The sequence below is a fragment of the Gopherus evgoodei genome, chromosome 23, assembly GCF_007399415.2.
Source record: "Gopherus evgoodei ecotype Sinaloan lineage chromosome 23, rGopEvg1_v1.p, whole genome shotgun sequence".
Classification (NCBI taxonomy): Eukaryota; Metazoa; Chordata; order Testudines; family Testudinidae; genus Gopherus; species Gopherus evgoodei.
This window is the reverse complement of record NC_044344.1, coordinates 2,479,979-2,498,261: the sequence shown is the minus strand read 5'-3', so window position 1 is coordinate 2,498,261 and position 18,283 is coordinate 2,479,979. Positions and strand designations below refer to the sequence as shown.

The window sequence follows — 18,283 nt, the reverse complement described above, 5'->3', positions numbered from 1 at the left end:
TCTTCCTGCTACAGAACTTGTAAGGTTCACGGAGAACCTTAAGTAAAATTGTATCATAATGTAAATGCACAAAGTGGTAGATTGCACATGCATTTTTAATTTTGGCAATTTTTGATGTCTGGGGGTTTAACTATGCTATCCGAATGTGCTTTTAGCATAGTTCTTTGTGTGAAATACTAGTGCTATAGCATTTTAGAAGATGATTTACAATCCCCTATCAGTACATATTTCTTCTCTTTCTGCCATTTTCAAAAACTATATCACCTTTGGTATGAATTGTACCAATGTTCATGAGACTCAGAAAATGCCAGTTTTCTATATAGGTTCTCATAATTGCACTCGTCATCATGCTATTTATTCCTTATTAACTGTGGAACATAAAATATATTCAAGTGCCCTCCAGTCAGTGTGTTTTGTAGATGTGGGAGGGCAGAACCACAGCCTGGAAACAACTTATGCTACACCGACAGCTCTATATTGTGATATGTACTAGCAGGATATTTTACACAAACACTGATTTGAATCATTGGAGGTACATACAATGTGGGACAGACAAAATGATTGCATCTGTAATAATCCTCAAGGAAAAAGGGAGAAGGAAAACAATATTATATATTTATTGGACCAACAATTAAATTAGACTCTTTAAACAAATTTCTTGGCCATAAAATCTCATTTTTAGGTGTAGATGTGTGCAAATCTTTAAAAATAGTTTTTAGGACTGAAAGCTCATAGATAGTACAATATTTTTTCCTGACTTGTACCTGTTCTTGTTACAGGTTTAAACACGGGAACACTTGAAGTCAACGCACTTTCCTTTTAAAGTTATTTCTGTAAAAAGAAATTTTCTTTTTCTTTGTAATGACTTAATTATATAGTTATAGATATGTCGTCTCAAGTTTAGCACTTTTTAATTTATCTACATCCTGGAGCTTGGGTATGCATTTGACAGAAATTTGGTATGAGCTGTATTGGTCCCAGAGAACAAAGGAAAAGACAAGTTTCCTTAAAAGCATTTTTGGTTTAGAATAGAATCAGCCTGATGGGTGTCTGATTCGTGGCTGTGAAAGATAAAAAGTATTTTCTTTGACAGTTGTGTGTATACAGTTCATAATAGAATGGGTAGGTGACTTTTCAAAAGGAAAATTTTTGTGTTTGTTTTGTCAAGAAGACATTATGTACTTACTTACTAAACTGGTACTCTGTAGGAAAGATAGTATGCAGTATGCATTTATTGCTGGAAAAAGGTATTAGTAAAACATTTCTTAATTTACCCCAGTGATTCAAGTACTCACCTAGGATGTTAGTGACCCCCAGTTCAAGTCCCCTCTCGACGTAATCTGCCATCTCTCTGGAGAGTGCTGTAATCATTGGTACATGGGATATTCCAATGTGGGAAATCCTTCAATCTCTCCTATGGAAGCTGTGGCACTGTGAATAATATAAATAATTAAAAAGCCATTCAAGCAAGGGGACTGGTTTGTGGGTCATTCACATCCTGAATGAGTACTCTAATCACCAGGCTAAAGAGTCATTTTCATGCTTATGCTCTCTCATGGATGTAGTTGTGCCAATGACCTGGCCAATGCCAATAGGAAAGAGATGTATATTGGCAGAAGTGTACTTCACCACTAGATACCCAGAGGCAGTTGCCTGTTCTAATATAGAGGCTGAAACAGTGGATAGGGCTCTGTTCACTGTATTCAGATGAATAGGTTTTCCAGAGGAGAGCTCAGACTGTGTCATATTTTATGTCCCAGTTATGTGGTGAATTATGGCAGATGTGTGGAGTAAAATGTGTGGGGAGACAAAAGATTTAGTTGAAAGGATCAATGGAACTCTAAAATTTATGTTGAGAATATATGCAGCCAAGGGGTCAAGTGACAGGCATGTAATGTTACGTTTTTATTTGTAAAGATAAAAACGAGAGCCAACATAATCCAGAAACTAGCAGGTACAACTGGGATGCATCAGTGTTGCGAATATCTGCAATAGCACTTGTATATTCAGTAGCTGAATACTGTGCACCAGTATGGAGCAGATGCATCCACATGTGACTTGTGATTACCCAGCTGAATATAGTGATGCGTTGCATCACGGGAACCCTTAAGTCGACTCCAACACCATGGATACTTGTTCTGTCTAACATTGCTCCTCCACCAATACACCAAACTGCTGCGACATGCCATGAAGCTAAGCAAATCCAGGAAAACAGATGTCTTCCTACCCACCAAGACCTTGACAGTGCCCCTGCCCTCCACCGCAAGGTCTTAAGTTCCGCAAGCCTTTCTGTGCACATTCATTTAGCCTCAGGCAATCAGGCTACGATCAGAAGGAGCCAAAAAATCTTACCGTGTTATAGGTGAAACCGCGTTATATCAAACTTGGTTTGATCCACCAGAGGTCACATTCCCGCCCCCCGGAGCACTGCTTTACTGCGTTATATCCAAAGTCGTGTTCTATCAGATTGTGCTATATCGAGGTAGAGGTGTATTTTGACTAGAGTATGGTGAATTGTTGGAACTACAAGGACCACATTAATCTTCACACTCAGCAAAAGCAGGCACCAATGTGCTGTATAGTATAACACCATATACACAGATACCATGTGTCACATGTAAAGTTTATTACTAGAAGTACAAAGGAAACAATTCTGATAGGTTAGGAAAGATTCAATAACATTAAACTACATGGCTCATGCATTATGCTAAGTCTTTTGCACTTATATGATCACTACAGTTTTATGAAGCTTTTTCATAAATATATAGCTACATAGTAATTGCATATTGCTGAAAATTATTTGTTAATTACTCTTAAAAGATCCATAGTAATTGCTGTAATTGTATGTGCCATGATTAAGATAAACAGAAATAATCATGGATTTTTAACAGCACGGCATGCTGTGTCTATACACAGTGTTCACTCATTACCCTCATTTGGTAATCAAACTGCCAGTCACCATGTAAGTAAAGAGCTATTAAAGGATATTTGTGCCTTGTAACTTACTGATGCAAGGCAATTTTTGATTAATAGACAAAAAATGAGGCTATAGCATGTTGTTTCCCAGTAGATAACATGGCAGTTTTCTTTCAGCTTGACCAAGTGCCACTGAAGTAAATAGAAAGTTCCCCACTGTAGTTACGTGGCGGTGTCTACACTGCAGAGTTTTGTTGTCAAAAGGCAGCTTTTGGTGATGAAACAGTGGAGGTGTACGCACTGCAATGCCATTTTTTTCAATAAAACTCTTCAGTTTCAGCAACAAAATGAAACTGTTTTGACGAGAGACAAAGCTTTTTGTGGAAAACTTAAAGTGACAAAGCATCAGTGTAGATGCTGCCATTTGTTATATTGCCATACTGGCCTCTCCCAGTATCCACAACGCCTGCTGTGACCACTCTGCTCACCATTTTGAATTCAGCTGCCCTGCAGGCATGTACCGCCTCCCCTTTCATAGCTCCGGGAAGTTCTGACAGCACTATAAATTCAGAGGCAGAGGCGTCTCTGTGTCTGTGTGTGAGAGAGAGAGAGAGCGTAGCCATGTTACTCTGTGTCCACAAAAACAACAAGGAGTCCAGTGGCACCTTAAAGACTAACAGATTTATTTGGGCATAAGCTTTCATGGGTAAAAAACCCACTTCTTCAGATGCATGGCATGCATCTGAAGAAGCCAAGCATCTGAAGCCATGCATCTGAAGAAGTAAGGATTTTTACCCACGAAAGCTTATGCCCAAATAAATCTGTTATTCTTTAAGGTGCCACTGGACTCCTTGTTGTTTTTGTGTGAGAGAGAGACTGCTGTGCTGTGCAGAGCTAGGGCGGGGGCTGATGTCAGGGGTGTCCCCCTCCCCCTGCCTCAGGACTGGTTGCTTCCGGTGGCTATCTGAATTTAGAGATTTGTTGGGGAGGTTTGTTCACTCTCCCCCACCGTACACACTCCCGCAACACACACATGCTCCCTGACACACACGCTCCCCCCCTCCCATCACACACTTCTGTTGAAAAGCAGCTGGCAATCTAGTAGGATGTCCATGGGCCCTTGGCATGATGGGATTGAGAAAACTCTAACATGTGACACTGTATCTGCCCCATGAGGCATTGCAAACCCTTCCCAAAGCGTCCTATGGTCAGCTGCACAGTGGATAGCTACCCACAGTGCACTGCTCTCTGTGTCAATGCAAGAGCTGCTAATGTGGATGCACTCTGCTGATACAAGGAGCATACTGTGGACATACAAAAGCAGTTTAATCAAAGCATTTTAATTAAAGCAGAGTAACTTTTGGCAACAAAACTCTGCAGTGCAGACGTAGCCACAAACAGTCCAATCCAACTCCCACTGAAGTTTAATCAAGTAATTTTTGCCATCAATTCTAAGAAGTTCAGAGGCATCTCCCAGCTGATGCTGCTTATATCTTCTCTTCAATCTCTTGGGTCTCAGAGGAGACAACTTTGCCATCAATCACCTCCTCAACAACTGTCTTGATCTTCCTAATTTTATTTATTTCTGAAAATAAAATTGCAGAGTGCTAATTAAAACATTTATATTAAAAGAATAATATGTTTTTAATGTTTACTTCAGTAGCTAGCTCTATACTTTTAGTTTTCCAGCCTGTTGAGCCAACATATTTAGAAGGACTCCCTTAATTCTCCATTGGTGTAATCAAGTGACACGTCAGGAAATTTGAAACATATGAAAAAGAAAAGTTAAATTACTGATCATGTATAATTTTGCTCTTCAGTTTAACAGTGGGTTTAAGAATGAAAGTGCCATTTATTGTCAAATAGATACGGAGCATCTTCTTAAGAGTAAATGATATGCTAATTTCAGTCTGAAGTCAAAATTCTGGGTTTTCAGGTGTCATATTAGTAGAGTACCTGCTGGTCATAGCTGGGGCAAATGGACGGATACACTTCCAGGTGTTGGAAAAAATCCCTCAGTATGGAAAAGAACAAACAAAATAGTACTGTCTAATTCATGTGTGGGCTGAGCCCAGTTCTAGGGTGGAAGTGGGGGAATACCTATGTAAAAGGGAAGCATGAAGGACAATGCATGTGATTTCTTGAAGAATATACAGCTGAACACAAGGAGGCGCCAGTCCCCTAAGTGTGAATTTGCAGAGGTGACACTAGTAGCTGATTTTTGACAGTAAATAAACTTTCTTTCTTGGTGTACAGAATATGGTTTCTCTAATTACTGAACATCCTGTACATCACCCAGAACTTTTTACAGAACATTGTTTTGAGTGAATCTTTTATTCCTCCTGAGCATATTTTGGTGCATGGGTTTTGTACAAACTGAATAGTTCTAAGGTGCTTTTAACAGAAACATTACATTGAGAGTTATATAGTCAGACAATTGAATTGGCAATTTTGCTGTAAGATTTCACCGATTTAATATTTGCATCTGAAAGACTTATCGCACCTCAATTTGTTTATATCAGCTTAATACATTTTAATGCATTTTAATGCAAATTAGTAGCAACCAAATATAAAAATATGAAAACAAAAATTTAAGTGACATACCAGTCTCAGGCTCTTCTATAGTAGATATCTCTGACTGGAAATGTCTGTTAAATATATGAATGAAACATAATTTGTAAATACAGGTGCTTATTACATTTAAGAAATGTTGAGATCACTGATCTTTGTACATTTAATTTGTTCACTTAAGCCCTAATACAGCAAGGTACTTAAGCATGTGCTAAACATTGTTTTTCTTGTTAAATTCCTTGGATTAATCTCACTCACTTCTACAAACAGTTATCTCTAGAGGGAATGAAACAAAGCCTAAGTAAATGAACTTTGTGTCAGGTACTATGAGGAGGCTTATCGGATACTGAACCAATTAACTTCTTTAGCGGCCTGTAGAACAGGGGTGGGCAAACTACTGCCTCCAGGCCGGATCTGGCCCACCAGCCGTTTTAATCCGGCTCTCGAGCTTCTGCTGGGAAGCAGGGTCGGGGGCTGTTCCGCGCAGCTCCCGGAAGCAGCGGCATGTACTCCCTCTGCCTCCTACTGCATTGGGGAAGCCAAGGGGCTCCGCTCCACATGCCGCTCCCATCCCAAGCGCTGCCTCCATAGTTCCCATTGGCCAGGAACTGCATCTGTGGACAGGGCAGCATGCAGCAGAGCTGCCTGGCTGCACCTCCGCATAGAAGCTGGGGGGGGGACATGCCGCTGTTTCTGGGGCCCACTTGAGGTAAGCGCTGCCCTGAGCCACCCCCCCGTACCGCAACACCCTGCCCCAGCCCTGATCCCCCTCCTTCCCTCCAAACCCCTCAACCCCAGCCCCATCCCAAAGCCCACAGCCCCAGCCAGAGCCCCCTCCTGCACTCTGAACTCCTCATTTCTGGCCCCACCCCCAAGCCCACACCTCAACCCCAATTTCATGAGCGTTCATGTCCCGCCATACAATATTAGATGTGGTTCTCAAGCCAAAAACTTTGCCCACCCCTGCTCTAGAATGTCCTCTCTGTAGCTGAATGTGGTGACTGACTGTCTGTCAGCAGGAAAAAGAAGGCAGGACTCCTTGAAAAGTCCCTTCCACATTTGCGTTATGAGGAATGGAATGGAAAAGGGAGACAGACTTACCTGAGAGTAGCCAACGAGTCAACAGGAAGTGGCAAGACCAGTTGGGGGCACTGACCCGCCATGTGCACCAGGGGAAAGGGGAGGGAATTTTTACCCCGTACATTCCAGAACACAGACTTTCTCTGTCTTTCAATCATTGATCAGCAATAGTTATTGCAAGGAGGTGTGACAATGCAGTAATGGCTGCAGCCTGCTTTACTAAAGAGTGCCACATTGTTTTCAGACCCACTGGCTAAGTCCCAGATTGTCCCCATCCTCTCTCCCCATGCTGCTTTGCAGTGATATCCATGGTGCAAAGGGTAATGAAGAGTGCCCTTGTGCTACCAATCAGGTTTCCCCAGAAGCTGAACAGTTAAGTGCCATAGCACATAGAGACATATTACCATGTGCAATAAGAGTACTTGTAATTGATCATTTCACTGTTACTTTTTGTGGGGGAAGCATTTGTACTAATTTTTTTAAACACAAATATTTTTCTATTTTAGAGCATAATTACCTTCTCACTCGGCTTGTTTGTCTTTGGCTTTCATTTTCTTTAGTTTCAGCCAGACTTACCACCACCAGTAAAGTAACCAGTGTTAGCAGGAACAAATTTTGGCATGCAGAAGCCATTCATTTTATTGAATGCAAGTGTAATTCAACATCTGTCCTCTTTTTACCCCTAGGCAGACTTTATAAAGAGTATTTAGGATAATTGCTGACTTGACATAAAACTGAACTAAGCAACAGACTTCACAGATACTCAGTTCCTTACCTACTATCCTCTCCCTCCAGTAGGCGTCGGTATGTGGCAATCTCCATCTCCAGCCGTATCTTTCTGTCCAGGAGAGTACTGTACTCAGTACTCTGGCTCTCCATGTCAGCTCGAAGCTGCATTAGCTGTGCCTCTACATTGCCAATTGCAGCCTGTATTTGGGCAAGTTGTGAACCATAAAGTGCTTCCGTCTCAGCCAGTGTGTCTTCTAAAGCCTTTTTCTACAGAAGGTGAAATAACAGAGGACTTACTTATTTGTGTTTTAAAATTATGTTTACATTAAAAGACCTTATAGTTCCTGTGTTTATCCAAACAACTATCTGTTAGAGATATTTCCGATGTTACATTTTAGATATGCTTTACCGTACTAAGCTGGGACTGCAGTTCTATCTCCAGGCCCTGGAAGGTGCGTCTCAGATCTGTGATCTCCGTTTTTTTGGTTTGCAGTTGTTCAACGTTAATAGCGACTTCCCGGTTCACTTCTTCTGTCTGAAAGACAAAGAATGGAAAAGAAGGTGTAAAGGCAGTGAACTTCAATTTTAAATCTAGACTGAACTCCTTGTGAGGTGCTGCTGTTATGTGATCAGTGAGACTTTACCTGTTTATCAAAGCGGTTTTTGGCCTCTTGACGATTCTTTTCTGCCATGCTATCATATTGCTCTCGCATGTTTTCCATAATCTTGGCAAGATCAGTGCTCGGAGCAGCATCCACCTCTACATTAACTGTGCCACCTAGCTGTTTACGCAGTTCACCAACTTCCTACAAGCAATAGCAATTATAGATAATTCCATATTTATGAATATCAGTTAAACTTTTAAATAGGAAGAGAAATGTGTAGTCATGTTAAGACAGAAAGACAGAAACAAATTCAAAATGCATAGAAATAGGAGAGCTATAAAAGACTCTCAGTCACTTTACAAATATTAATTAAAGCCTCACAACACCCCCTGATGTACTGTTTTCCCCATTTTATGGCAAGGAAAACTGAGATAAACAGAGGTGAAATGATTTCCTCAAGGTCATAGTGAGCAGTGTCAGAAATGTGAATAGAGTGCAGGAGTCTTGGCTCCCAGTTATCTGGTTTTGCATTTAGTGGGGGCCCATAGAACCAAAGGATGTTCTTTAAAGGAAGACTATCACACCTTAATTTTCAGAGCTTCTAAAGTATCATTTTTCTACACAGTTAGAAAGAATGTAGGTATTAAAAAGTTAGTACTATGACTTATGATTGCTAAGAGGAATCATTTTGTGTTATGGATTGTAACAAAGGAGGCCTAACCTATGTGACATAATTCAGGCTTTCTGTTAGCAACTAACAGAGTAGCAGGTTAATTCCAGATTTCAGTTATGTGATCCTACCTCTTGAAAAGAATGGGAGAAACCAAGATTGGTTAACAGTCATAGTTTTACCTTTTCACTTTATGTCTCAAATTATAAAGGTTATGTTTTTTCAGATTAACCATGGAATTTTCATTATTCTGAACAAGATTTGCATGTGTCAAATGTTTTCTGTGTGTCCTTGAGAAATGTGTAAATTCTAAACAACTTTCTCTGCTGCTCTCACCTCTCCATGGTTTTTCTTGAGGAAAGTCAGCTCTTCATTCAGACCTTCAATCTGTAGCTCTAAGTCTGCCTTTGATAAGGTCAAGTCATCAAGGACTCTGCGGAGTCCAGCAAGATCATTTTCCACATTTTGTTTGATTGCTAGCTCATTCTCATACCTGGAAAAGAAATGTTCATTCCAGCATTATTAATATATAATTACTAATGTGCAATTAATACATAATTACTATATTAATATGTAATTACTTATATGCTTTACTGTGATAAGCTAGGACTGTAGTTCTGTCTCAGAGAATCACTAACTATTACTGTCTCAGTCTGCAAATTGCCTTTTTACTGACTCTTTAGGGACAAACAGTTTAATTCTCAATTTTAACTCCAATAACATTATTACTAAGACAAGATATACAAGTGTAATATGTAAGGTTTCTCTGTAGGAATAGGGAAGGTGGGAGTTATGTAATGTATCTGTTTTGTATAACTATTCAATTTCAGTGATCTGAAGGGGTTCAGTTCCCTCCCTTTGCTAGAAGACCCTGCTGGCTTTTAAAGAGATCACTTGACTGACATGAGTGGGGAGGAGATCACATTAATTTATCATAGAAACTTACTTCATTCTAAAGTCATCAGAAGCCAGCTTGGCATTGTCAATCTGCAGGACAAGCCGGGCATTTTCCAGATGTGCAGCACCAATCTGGAAAAGAAGATGATAGATTGTCAAGTAATCTGAGTTAGCAAACCAAACCAATATTTAAATGTTATAAAAACTTTGGATGACATTTTAAAATATGGAATCTGTGCCATCAATCAGATTGTTCTGTTTTCAGAAAATCTTGATATCTAGGAATATACATTCCTCTCTAATTTATGGTGTTAAGGGAAGCAAATCTAAGGTTCTTTGTACACTTCGGAGACTACACTATATGCTGTCAGCATAGCCCCTTAGAGTAGATGAAGCCTACGTTGACAGAAGGAGTTTTTCTTTCAGTGCAGGATGACGACCACCATAATGTTAGTTATGTCGATGGATGTGCATAGCTGTGTCTAGACTAGGGTCAGAGGGTTGTCAGCATAACTGCATTGGTCAGGGATGCAGTTCAACCTTGGCCGATGTAGCTATCCCAATAACTTTTCTGTGTAGATCAAACCTAAGTAAAAGAATCTTCCAAAAGCAGTGGAAGGAGAAAGCAAGGACTCAGACATTTTCCTCCTTCCCTTCCCTGCTGAAGTGCCTCTCATTAACTGTGTATGTTTAGAAGTCTGTGGGTCTACATAATGTGTCAAGGCTCTTGAGAATTTTGGAGTCTGAGAGCATCCACTTTGCATTGCATGCTCCACTCAAACTTTGGTGGTTTTCTGAGAGTATTTAGTGCTGATAGAAGTAGGATTAATTCTCCTCTGTGGCTTCTCTTCCCCTTGGAGGGAGGAGGTGGAGCCAATTTACTAAAGGTAGGCGATGCCCTTTTCACAAAAGACCTGAGATCGAAAAGGGTGGGACCTCATAGAGCCTCAGTTTTTGTGTGTAACATGGCTATGTGCATCGCCATGCTCCACAAACTCATTGCCATAGGTGTAGGGGCAAAGATGTGGGTTTCTCTGTTTTCTCTGCTGGTGGGTTTAAACATGAAGGAGAGTATATAGACCATAGCTCGGATGGTTCTCAAAGCTGATAAGAATGCAGGCAGGTCAGTAGCGGCAGTGAGAACTTGTTACTGTATGGGATGAACAAATGCCAGATGGAATGAATAAGACCCTGACTGTTTAAAAAAACCCAGTCAACATTTGTGCAACCCTGACCTGCACCCACTCAATCTCCAATGCACCTTTGCAAGCTTGATATCCCTGCACACCTGCAATAGCTGTGTGTGCATGCAAATTAGGGTTTGTGTGTTCATTGCAGCTGTGTTCACTCAGATCAAGAATGTGCATACACATTTCTTCAAGTGCATTTTTGAAAATCTGGCTCTAATTTAGTATCAGACTTTTAGAATCATAGAATATCAGAGTTGGAAGGGACCTCAGGAGGTCATCTAGTCCAACCCCCTGCTCAAAGCAGGACCAATCCCCAAACAGATTTGTGCCCCAGATCCCTAAATGGCCACTTAAGGATTGAACTCACAACCCTGGATTTAGCAGGTCAATGCTCAAATCACTGAGCTATCCCTCCCCCTAATATGTATAGTATAAAATCTTCGTAATATGGTTATTGGATCTTTGTGTCTGCTCCAAAACCAAACATTCAGGTGTGCCTTAATATTCATAAAGCAGGAGGATTCCATTGTCCACTCACAAAGCTCTGTTTCATCCAACCCTGTCTATGTATTTTCCATGAAGTATATCTTTTTTATTGTTGACATTTTTGTCAAGAAGAGAAAGCAAATGAAGATAAAAAACAAAAACAAAAACAAACCATTGAAGCCTAGATTACGTTATGGAAAAAGGCATCCTAAACATTGAACTTCTAGTTGTTTGTGATTTGTGTCCCAGTCTTAAATATTGATTTATGTTATTACAAACTATAACCCTGTCTCTACAAAGAATGGTATGTGATATTGTTGACATTTTGCCATTGTTTCAAGCTTATCATTTTCAGAACTGGAGGAAGAAGAAAGGAAAGAAAACTACAAACTGTGAAAGACCAGGGAATAGATATAAGACATAAAATAGAAGGAAAAATGTAAATAGCATTAGTGCATGTACCCACACATACATTATGTTTTAGTTTGTGTGTGTGTACACGCGCACGCATGCATATTTCCCTGCTTCTGGTGGATTTCATTCCCATCTCTAGATACAACTAACGTGTTCCTGCCGTGGCTTATTTTTATTCTAGATCTTATCTACGTCTGAAGACCAATTACTTTTTTTTGCCTTTGGAATGCACCAGATTGTACCACAGAGCAGGTGTTTTTTGTAAAGATTCCTGGAGTGGAATATGCTTGGACTGTCACAAAGAAATTAGGGTCATTTATAAAATATATCTTGTAGGCTGGCCAAAAGGTATGATCCAGACTGCTTGATGCTGTAAACAAGAAAAAAAACTTAAAGTCCATAGAAAAATTAAAACACAAACTGTGGGCAATGTTGAAGAGAGGCCTATCAAAATCTCAAGGCTCACATTTGCAACAGAAAAAAAAATGAAATGGACTGGGGAAACCGTGGCAGGGCAATGACTCACTGGAATGGCACCTCCTGCTGGTCATCCTGGGAATTAGCTCTGTCCACTCAGGAGCACCCGTCTCGCTTGCTGCTGGCCCCGTGTCCCTCCCAGACCCTGGTGCCCCTTCTCTTGGGATTGTGCCCCCTGCAGTACCCCGCAGTCTCACTGGGTCTGCTCTCCCCGCGGAACCCCCTATCCCCACCTCACCTCAGTCCTTGGCTACTGCCAGTCACCATCTAGCCCTCGCTCACTGGGGCAGACTGCAGTATAATTGCCACTCATCATTGGCAAGGAGGGTTTGGACTTGTTGCCTCTGCCTACCCTTGGGCTGCCCTCTGCAACCCCAGTACCTTTTCCAGCCTTTAGCAAGGCCCAGGGCCGGCTCCAGGCCACAGCGCGCCAAGTGCATGCTTGGGGCGGCATGCCACGGGGGGCGCTCTGCCAGTTGCCAAGAGGGCGGCAGGCAGCTCCGGTGGACCTCCCGCAGGTGTGCCTGCAGAGGGTCCGCTGGTCCCGCGGCTCCAGTGGAGCATCTGCAGGCACACCGGACCCCCAACAGGGAAGCCTGCAGGAGGTCCGCCGGAGCCACGGGACCACCGGATCCCCCACAGGGAAGCCTGCAGGAGGGCCACCGGAGCCACGGGACCACCGGATCCCCCACAGGGAAGCCTGCAGGAGGGCCACCGGAGCCATGGGACCACCGGATCCCCCACAGGGAAGCCTGCAGGAGGGCCACCGGAGCCACGGGACCACCGGATCCCCCACAGGGAAGCCTGCAGGAGGGCCACCGGAGCTGCAGGACCAGCGAGCAGCAGAGCGCTCCTCGCGGTGTGCCGCCGTGCTTAGGGCAGTGAAATTGCTAGAGCCGGCCCTGGCAAGGCCTGCAGCCTGAGGGCTCCCCAGCTCCTCTGCCTTTTCCCCAGTCCTGCTTAACTCCCAGCAACCAGACCCATCCATCTCAACATCTAGAGAGAGACTGCCTGTGTGTTCAGCTGCTGGCCCCAGCCCTCTTATAAGGGCCAGCTGGGCCTGATTAGGCGGGCCACAGCTGTGGCTGCTTTACTAATCAGCCTAGCTGTCTCCGCTGCAGCCCTCCTCCGGGCTGTTTTATCCCCTCCAGACAGGAGCGGGGTGACCACCCCACTACAGGAACCCATTTTTATTAAAATTTCTAAGAAGAGTGTTTAAAAGGCAGGCCACTTTTTGAAAAACTTTTGAAACAGCTTCAGGAACATCAAAAACCATGATGTAAATGTTACATTATGTATGGTGTCATAAATGTGAATTGTTTATTTCCATAGTTTCCTCTCTCATCATGTCATAATCTTAGGAGCCACACATTCGGTTAGTGGTGATATTTTGACAAGGGAGATTTTTTTGCAGGTATAAAGATGGAAGCTCATGAAGAATGCCTATAGGTCAGATATTGGAGAGACAAGGTTTGTAAATGAAAGCTGCATCTAGTTTGCTCAGTATAGTAATCAGAAAGTGACTTCCCTCTATATCTACAATGAACTGGATTTTTAAATAAAGTTTAAAACCTTAATCCACATTGCTGAACATCTTGCTGTCAAAGACCATCTCTTTGGAATGTAATGTTTGTGACACTGGCAAAACAGGGTCCAATATGTAAAATTATGAGACATTTTCCTTTACTGCTACTTTAACAGTTGAAAAAAGGTTAAGTATTAATGTTTTTGTGTAAATAGTAAACAAAATGTTTAAATAAAAAATGACAACTGAAATTACTTGGGGAAATTAGAACAGGAGTACTTGTGGCACCTTAGAGACTAACAAATTTATTTCAGCATGAGCTTTCGTGAGCTACAGCTCAGTTCTTTGGATACATAGAATGGAACACACAGACAGGAGATATTTATACATACAGAGAACGTGAAAGTAGGGGAAATTGAGGAAGTTAGTGAATTATGAAACAGCAAAGAGAACTTTAGATTTTTAGATTTCCTCAATAAACAGCACCTCCCAGGTAACAGCCATCTGTTTATTTACTGTTGTCCAGGTATAAGAGAATAAGAGATTAGATTAAACACACACACACACACACACACACACACACACACACACACACACACACACACACACACACACACACACACACACACACACACACACACACACACGAAAAAAAAAGTCTGAAAGTATTTGTGTGCAGGCCACAAATACATGGCAATCCATAGAGATAACCAAAATGCTATCTTTAATACTTCCTGTTGTGCATAGATAAATAAAATTAATGGATGCTCAGAGACCTTTTTAACAGACAATTTATGATGAGCTAAGAAAGGAATTTTACCATTTACGCTAAATTTCCTGCCTTTTGTAGGTATAAATCTGATCCTTAATGTCACTTTATCTTGTGGTTTTTTTTAATTCAGTGATATTAAGAAAGATGTTACTTGTCATTGAATGTTTGGTGATCCAGTCATATGTTGATTATGGCAAACTGTAACAGCACTTTCAAAACCTTTAAAGACTTCTCTGTACTTAGAACTTCTGAAATAATTTACATTAAGATGAAGGTAAGTGTCTTAACTTAGAGTGTCCAACTTTCAACAACATTGAGGAAAGAATTAAAAAGTTCTATATTCTCACACTCTGGTTGTGAGTGTGGCTAATTGGCTAGGGCAATATAATGAGAGGCAGGAGACATGTAGTTCTATCCTCACCCCTGCTCCTCGTCTGGTCTATGACTTAGAGCAAGTGACTTCACTTCTTTGTGCCTCAGCTGTAAAATAGGGATAATTATATCTTCTCTGGAAAGCCCCACTTTGAAATCTACAGCTGAAATACCCTATATTGTGTAATTATAGAAGAATTAATTCAGCCTTTATGATAGATTTTGAACTGTTTCCATAGACATTTTTATAGCATCTAAAATGTGCAGTTTACTACATCACAATTTAACCTGATTCTGGCCAAAGTTAAATGGTTAATGAACTTACAGTGAAGCCACAGTGAATTGAAAAAAAAAATTCTACAGTTAGCTGACTCTCTTCATTCTCTAATCATTGGAGTACAGAAGCATATAAAGTTGCAAAATAATGGATACTTTTATGATTTCTTACCTTGTTTTGGAGGTCTTCAATGGTTTTAAAATATGGACTGTAGTCATGCCTTGTAGTTGAGGAGCTATTTGCATACCACTCCCTGATCTGCTTTTCGAGCTGGGAGTTGGCTTTTTCTAGAAAATGAACTTTCTCCAGATAGGAAGCCAAACGGTCATTCAGATTTTGCATGGTCAGTTTCTCATTTCCAGCAAACAGGATGTCACTGCTGCTGGTGTTGAGCTGAAATCCATTGCCAAAGCCACCACCAAAGCCTCCTCCATAGTTAGTGCTGGTGGAAATGCGGGTGCCATAGCCACCAGCTCCCCCATAGACACTTGGCGCCTGATACTTTCGGGTAGCTGTTTTCCTGTAGGTTGAACCACTTAGACTGGGTGCAGTAGGCTGGAAAATGGAGCTTGTACCAATAAAGTGGTTTTGGCTCTGGAATGTCATTGGTGGTTTTTGTTTTAATTAACTAAAGCACCACAAGATTCAGAGCAGCTGGAGTGGAGAGCACTGTATGCTTCTTGAACCTTTATACTTTATCTGAAAAAGAGGCATGACAGTTGTAAACTCCACCTCTGCTGACACACAGTTTTATTGGGTTCAACACTACCAACTCTCAGCGTCTTACCCCCATCATCTGAGTAATGTAACAGAACTTTAATTTGTTCATGTGTGCGCCAGGAAAAGTCCCCAGGTAGTGGGAGCATCTTTGTGATTTTTTTAGAGAAAAGGTAAAACACATTTAAGCTATTGAAAAATTTATTGCATTTTACCTGATGCCACAGTCTCATATCCCTTTTGAAAAAAAACAAAGGAAATACCTTTACTCCTGATTTGTAGATTATGGTATAAAAAAAGCAGAAGTGTGTTTATATAACCAGGGGCATAAAACTTGGTTAGAGTCAATAATATATTTCTACTGACAAGGCAATAGTCACTGCCCAAGAGACTATTTAGAATAATAGTAGTATGTTTGTGTAAAAAAAATCTAATTAGACAAATGATTAGAAAGGTTACTTTTGTATTTACCGTGTTCATTTATTTTATAGTAAATGCAAAACAGTATTAACATTTAAAACAGACATTAAGCATTTGTGACATTAGCAAAGGTCGGGTATGTTACACATAAATATAATACTGGTTTTAAACAAGAAATCCTTACTATAATTTAAAAGGAACAGACTTTCATTACACTTGAAAATAAAAAGAATATTACCTTGTCATACAATGTAAGTAAATGCAACTTAAATAACTAGGCAAGAGCATTTGTAATCTTGTTTCTCACTTTCATTTCCGTAGCAGCAATTGAGCTATACTGAGGATTAAGTTTAGCCAAGTTATTTTATCTGTAGACATGCTTACCTGCCCAGTTAAGCTGGTCTCTAGCACTTTTCGCACTCTTGTGTGGCTGAAGTTAAAGTGAAACAAATAAGCTTTCATTAACTATTCTTTTCATGTTTTATGTGTTCAACAGATAAAAGTATATGTATTAATTTGAGCTGTATTTTGGCAACTACAGTAGGTTGTACTCTGTGTATTAATGATTAACATTAACTGATTATGTTGGTATGTTAGTAAAAACCATTCTGCTTTTCCAGTACACTTGTTTCCTTTATTCAAAACATTGAAAAAATAATTTGCTTAAAAACCACATTTCTTTCCTCCAACCCACCCACGCACACGTATGCACACACTGTGTCCACTTGGCTATTTTCTACAGAAATTTGAAAATTTTAGACTCGTCCCTGTCATTTGACAGAATGGTTTTGTATCCAAATGTTGGTGATATTACATTTCTCCTCTGCACAGAATTGTTGTATCTCAAACAAACAATTAGCCCTTACAGAAAGATATGTTTGTATCATTCAGGACCAATAAAAAGGTAGGTTAGAGTTTGCAAATTACTTAGGTATCTGGCATCCTATGCACACTTTTACTTCCTTTGTTATAGATATATGATAAAAACAAAAGGTTTGTGTGCCAGTGACAAATATTTTCTAATTTGAAAAACGTATTTTTACTTGTACAGTTCCATTTCCATTTATTTGAACTAGAAGAACTACTAACACTGTTGCTGCTGATAAAGAGAGGCGGGGAAGAAAGGAATGTGGCTAGTGGGTTCAGGATTATGCAGATCCACTGACAACCTCATTTAGGGCAAATATGGAGACAGTAGCTGTGCTCTAATAGAAGGTGTGTGGAAGTTGCTGCTGTGGTTTTGGCTTAGGGAGGAAGAAAGATTCTTTTGCCCCAGTATTGATGGAGTTCCCTTTTGTAAGGCCTGTTTTCTCTGGTGCTGTGCTAGGAACAGGGGCGAAATTCTGGCCCATTGAAATTAATGGCAAAACTCTCATGGACTTCAGTGAGGCCCGGTTTTCACACCAGGATTTCTGCTTAAATGTCCCACTTCCACTCAGGTGGTGAGTGATTCCACAATGAGGGTATAGGGTCCGTTTTCTACTTTCACTGCAATGTGCACACAGAACTATCAGGTTTCTATAGAAGGAGACTGACTGTCTTTTAGATCCCATGATTAACCAATTACCAGAATCAGTGGGGCCTTGCTAATAGCAATGATCTTACTAGGTAAACAATTCTGTAAACTGTACATTGGGCACAGGTGCTTATGCGCCAAATACAGGGAGATAAAGTTAGGGAAGAAATGGGTTATTGAACAAATTTTGGTGTCTTCAGAACATGTATGTACGGCGTAGGTATGCACAGAACAGACAGTAGCTCTAGAACCTCAGAGAATTGCAGTTACTTTACCTTATTAAGCAGAACAGTCAAAAAAGTACACTGGGCTTTCATAGTTTAAAGCAGCTGTACCAGATGCTGGTGCTCAGAGCTTGGAAGAGAAAGTGATGGAGCTTGTTATTCAAAACAGTCTCCTTGTTTTCCTGGTGTGGAGGAAAATGGGTAATAAGGCAGCTTCTTGGAGTTTGTAGAAAGGTTTAGGAAATTGCAATAAACTGTGATGGAATTAATTACATGGTCATGCATTAATTGTGACTAGTAGTTCAGGATGACAAGGGTTAACACCACTCCTTTGTGCAGTTGTGCATATATCAAGAAAGTGGCATGTGAAAAACTAGGTAATACCCTAGAGAATGCTATATAGGTTTTAATGAGTTACGAGGATA

General features: G+C 40.7%; 1 protein-coding gene across 2 annotated transcripts; it reads right to left on the bottom strand.

The window, feature by feature from the left end:
- Positions 1-3,769: 3,769 nt before the first annotated feature.
- On the bottom strand, positions 3,770-17,998 carry LOC115638872 (keratin, type I cytoskeletal 19-like). Of its 2 annotated transcripts, XM_030540894.1 has the most exons (10): positions 17,910-17,998; positions 16,503-16,548; positions 15,153-15,680; positions 9,518-9,600; positions 8,908-9,064; positions 7,941-8,102; positions 7,706-7,831; positions 7,343-7,563; positions 5,521-5,564; positions 3,770-4,501 (listed from the first exon to the last, which is right to left on the bottom strand). In XM_030540894.1, exons 3-10 carry the CDS (start codon positions 15,585-15,587, stop codon positions 4,404-4,406), a joined length of 1,326 nt encoding a protein of 441 aa, XP_030396754.1. In that variant the 5' UTR covers positions 15,588-15,680; positions 16,503-16,548; positions 17,910-17,998; the 3' UTR covers positions 3,770-4,403. The 2 variants fall into 2 exon arrangements, with proteins under 2 accessions (XP_030396754.1, XP_030396755.1); XM_030540895.1 differs by lacking the exons at positions 16,503-16,548; positions 17,910-17,998 and having other exon boundaries at positions 15,153-16,372.
- Between the last annotated feature and the right edge of the window lie 285 nt (positions 17,999-18,283).

Bases quoted from the DNA above. Each gene is read 5' to 3' on its own strand.
- LOC115638872 (XM_030540894.1), bottom strand. From the start codon at position 15,587: ATGACATTCCAGAGCCAAAACCACTTTATTGGTACAAGCTCCATTTTC. The intron at 9,065-9,517 runs GTAAGTTTCTAT...TTTCTTTTCCAG, and splicing joins TCTGATGACTTTAGAATGAA to GTATGAGAATGAGCTAGCAA. The intron at 7,564-7,705 runs GTAAAGCATATC...CACCTTCTGTAG, and splicing joins TGCAGTCCCAGCTTAGTACG to AAAAAGGCTTTAGAAGACAC.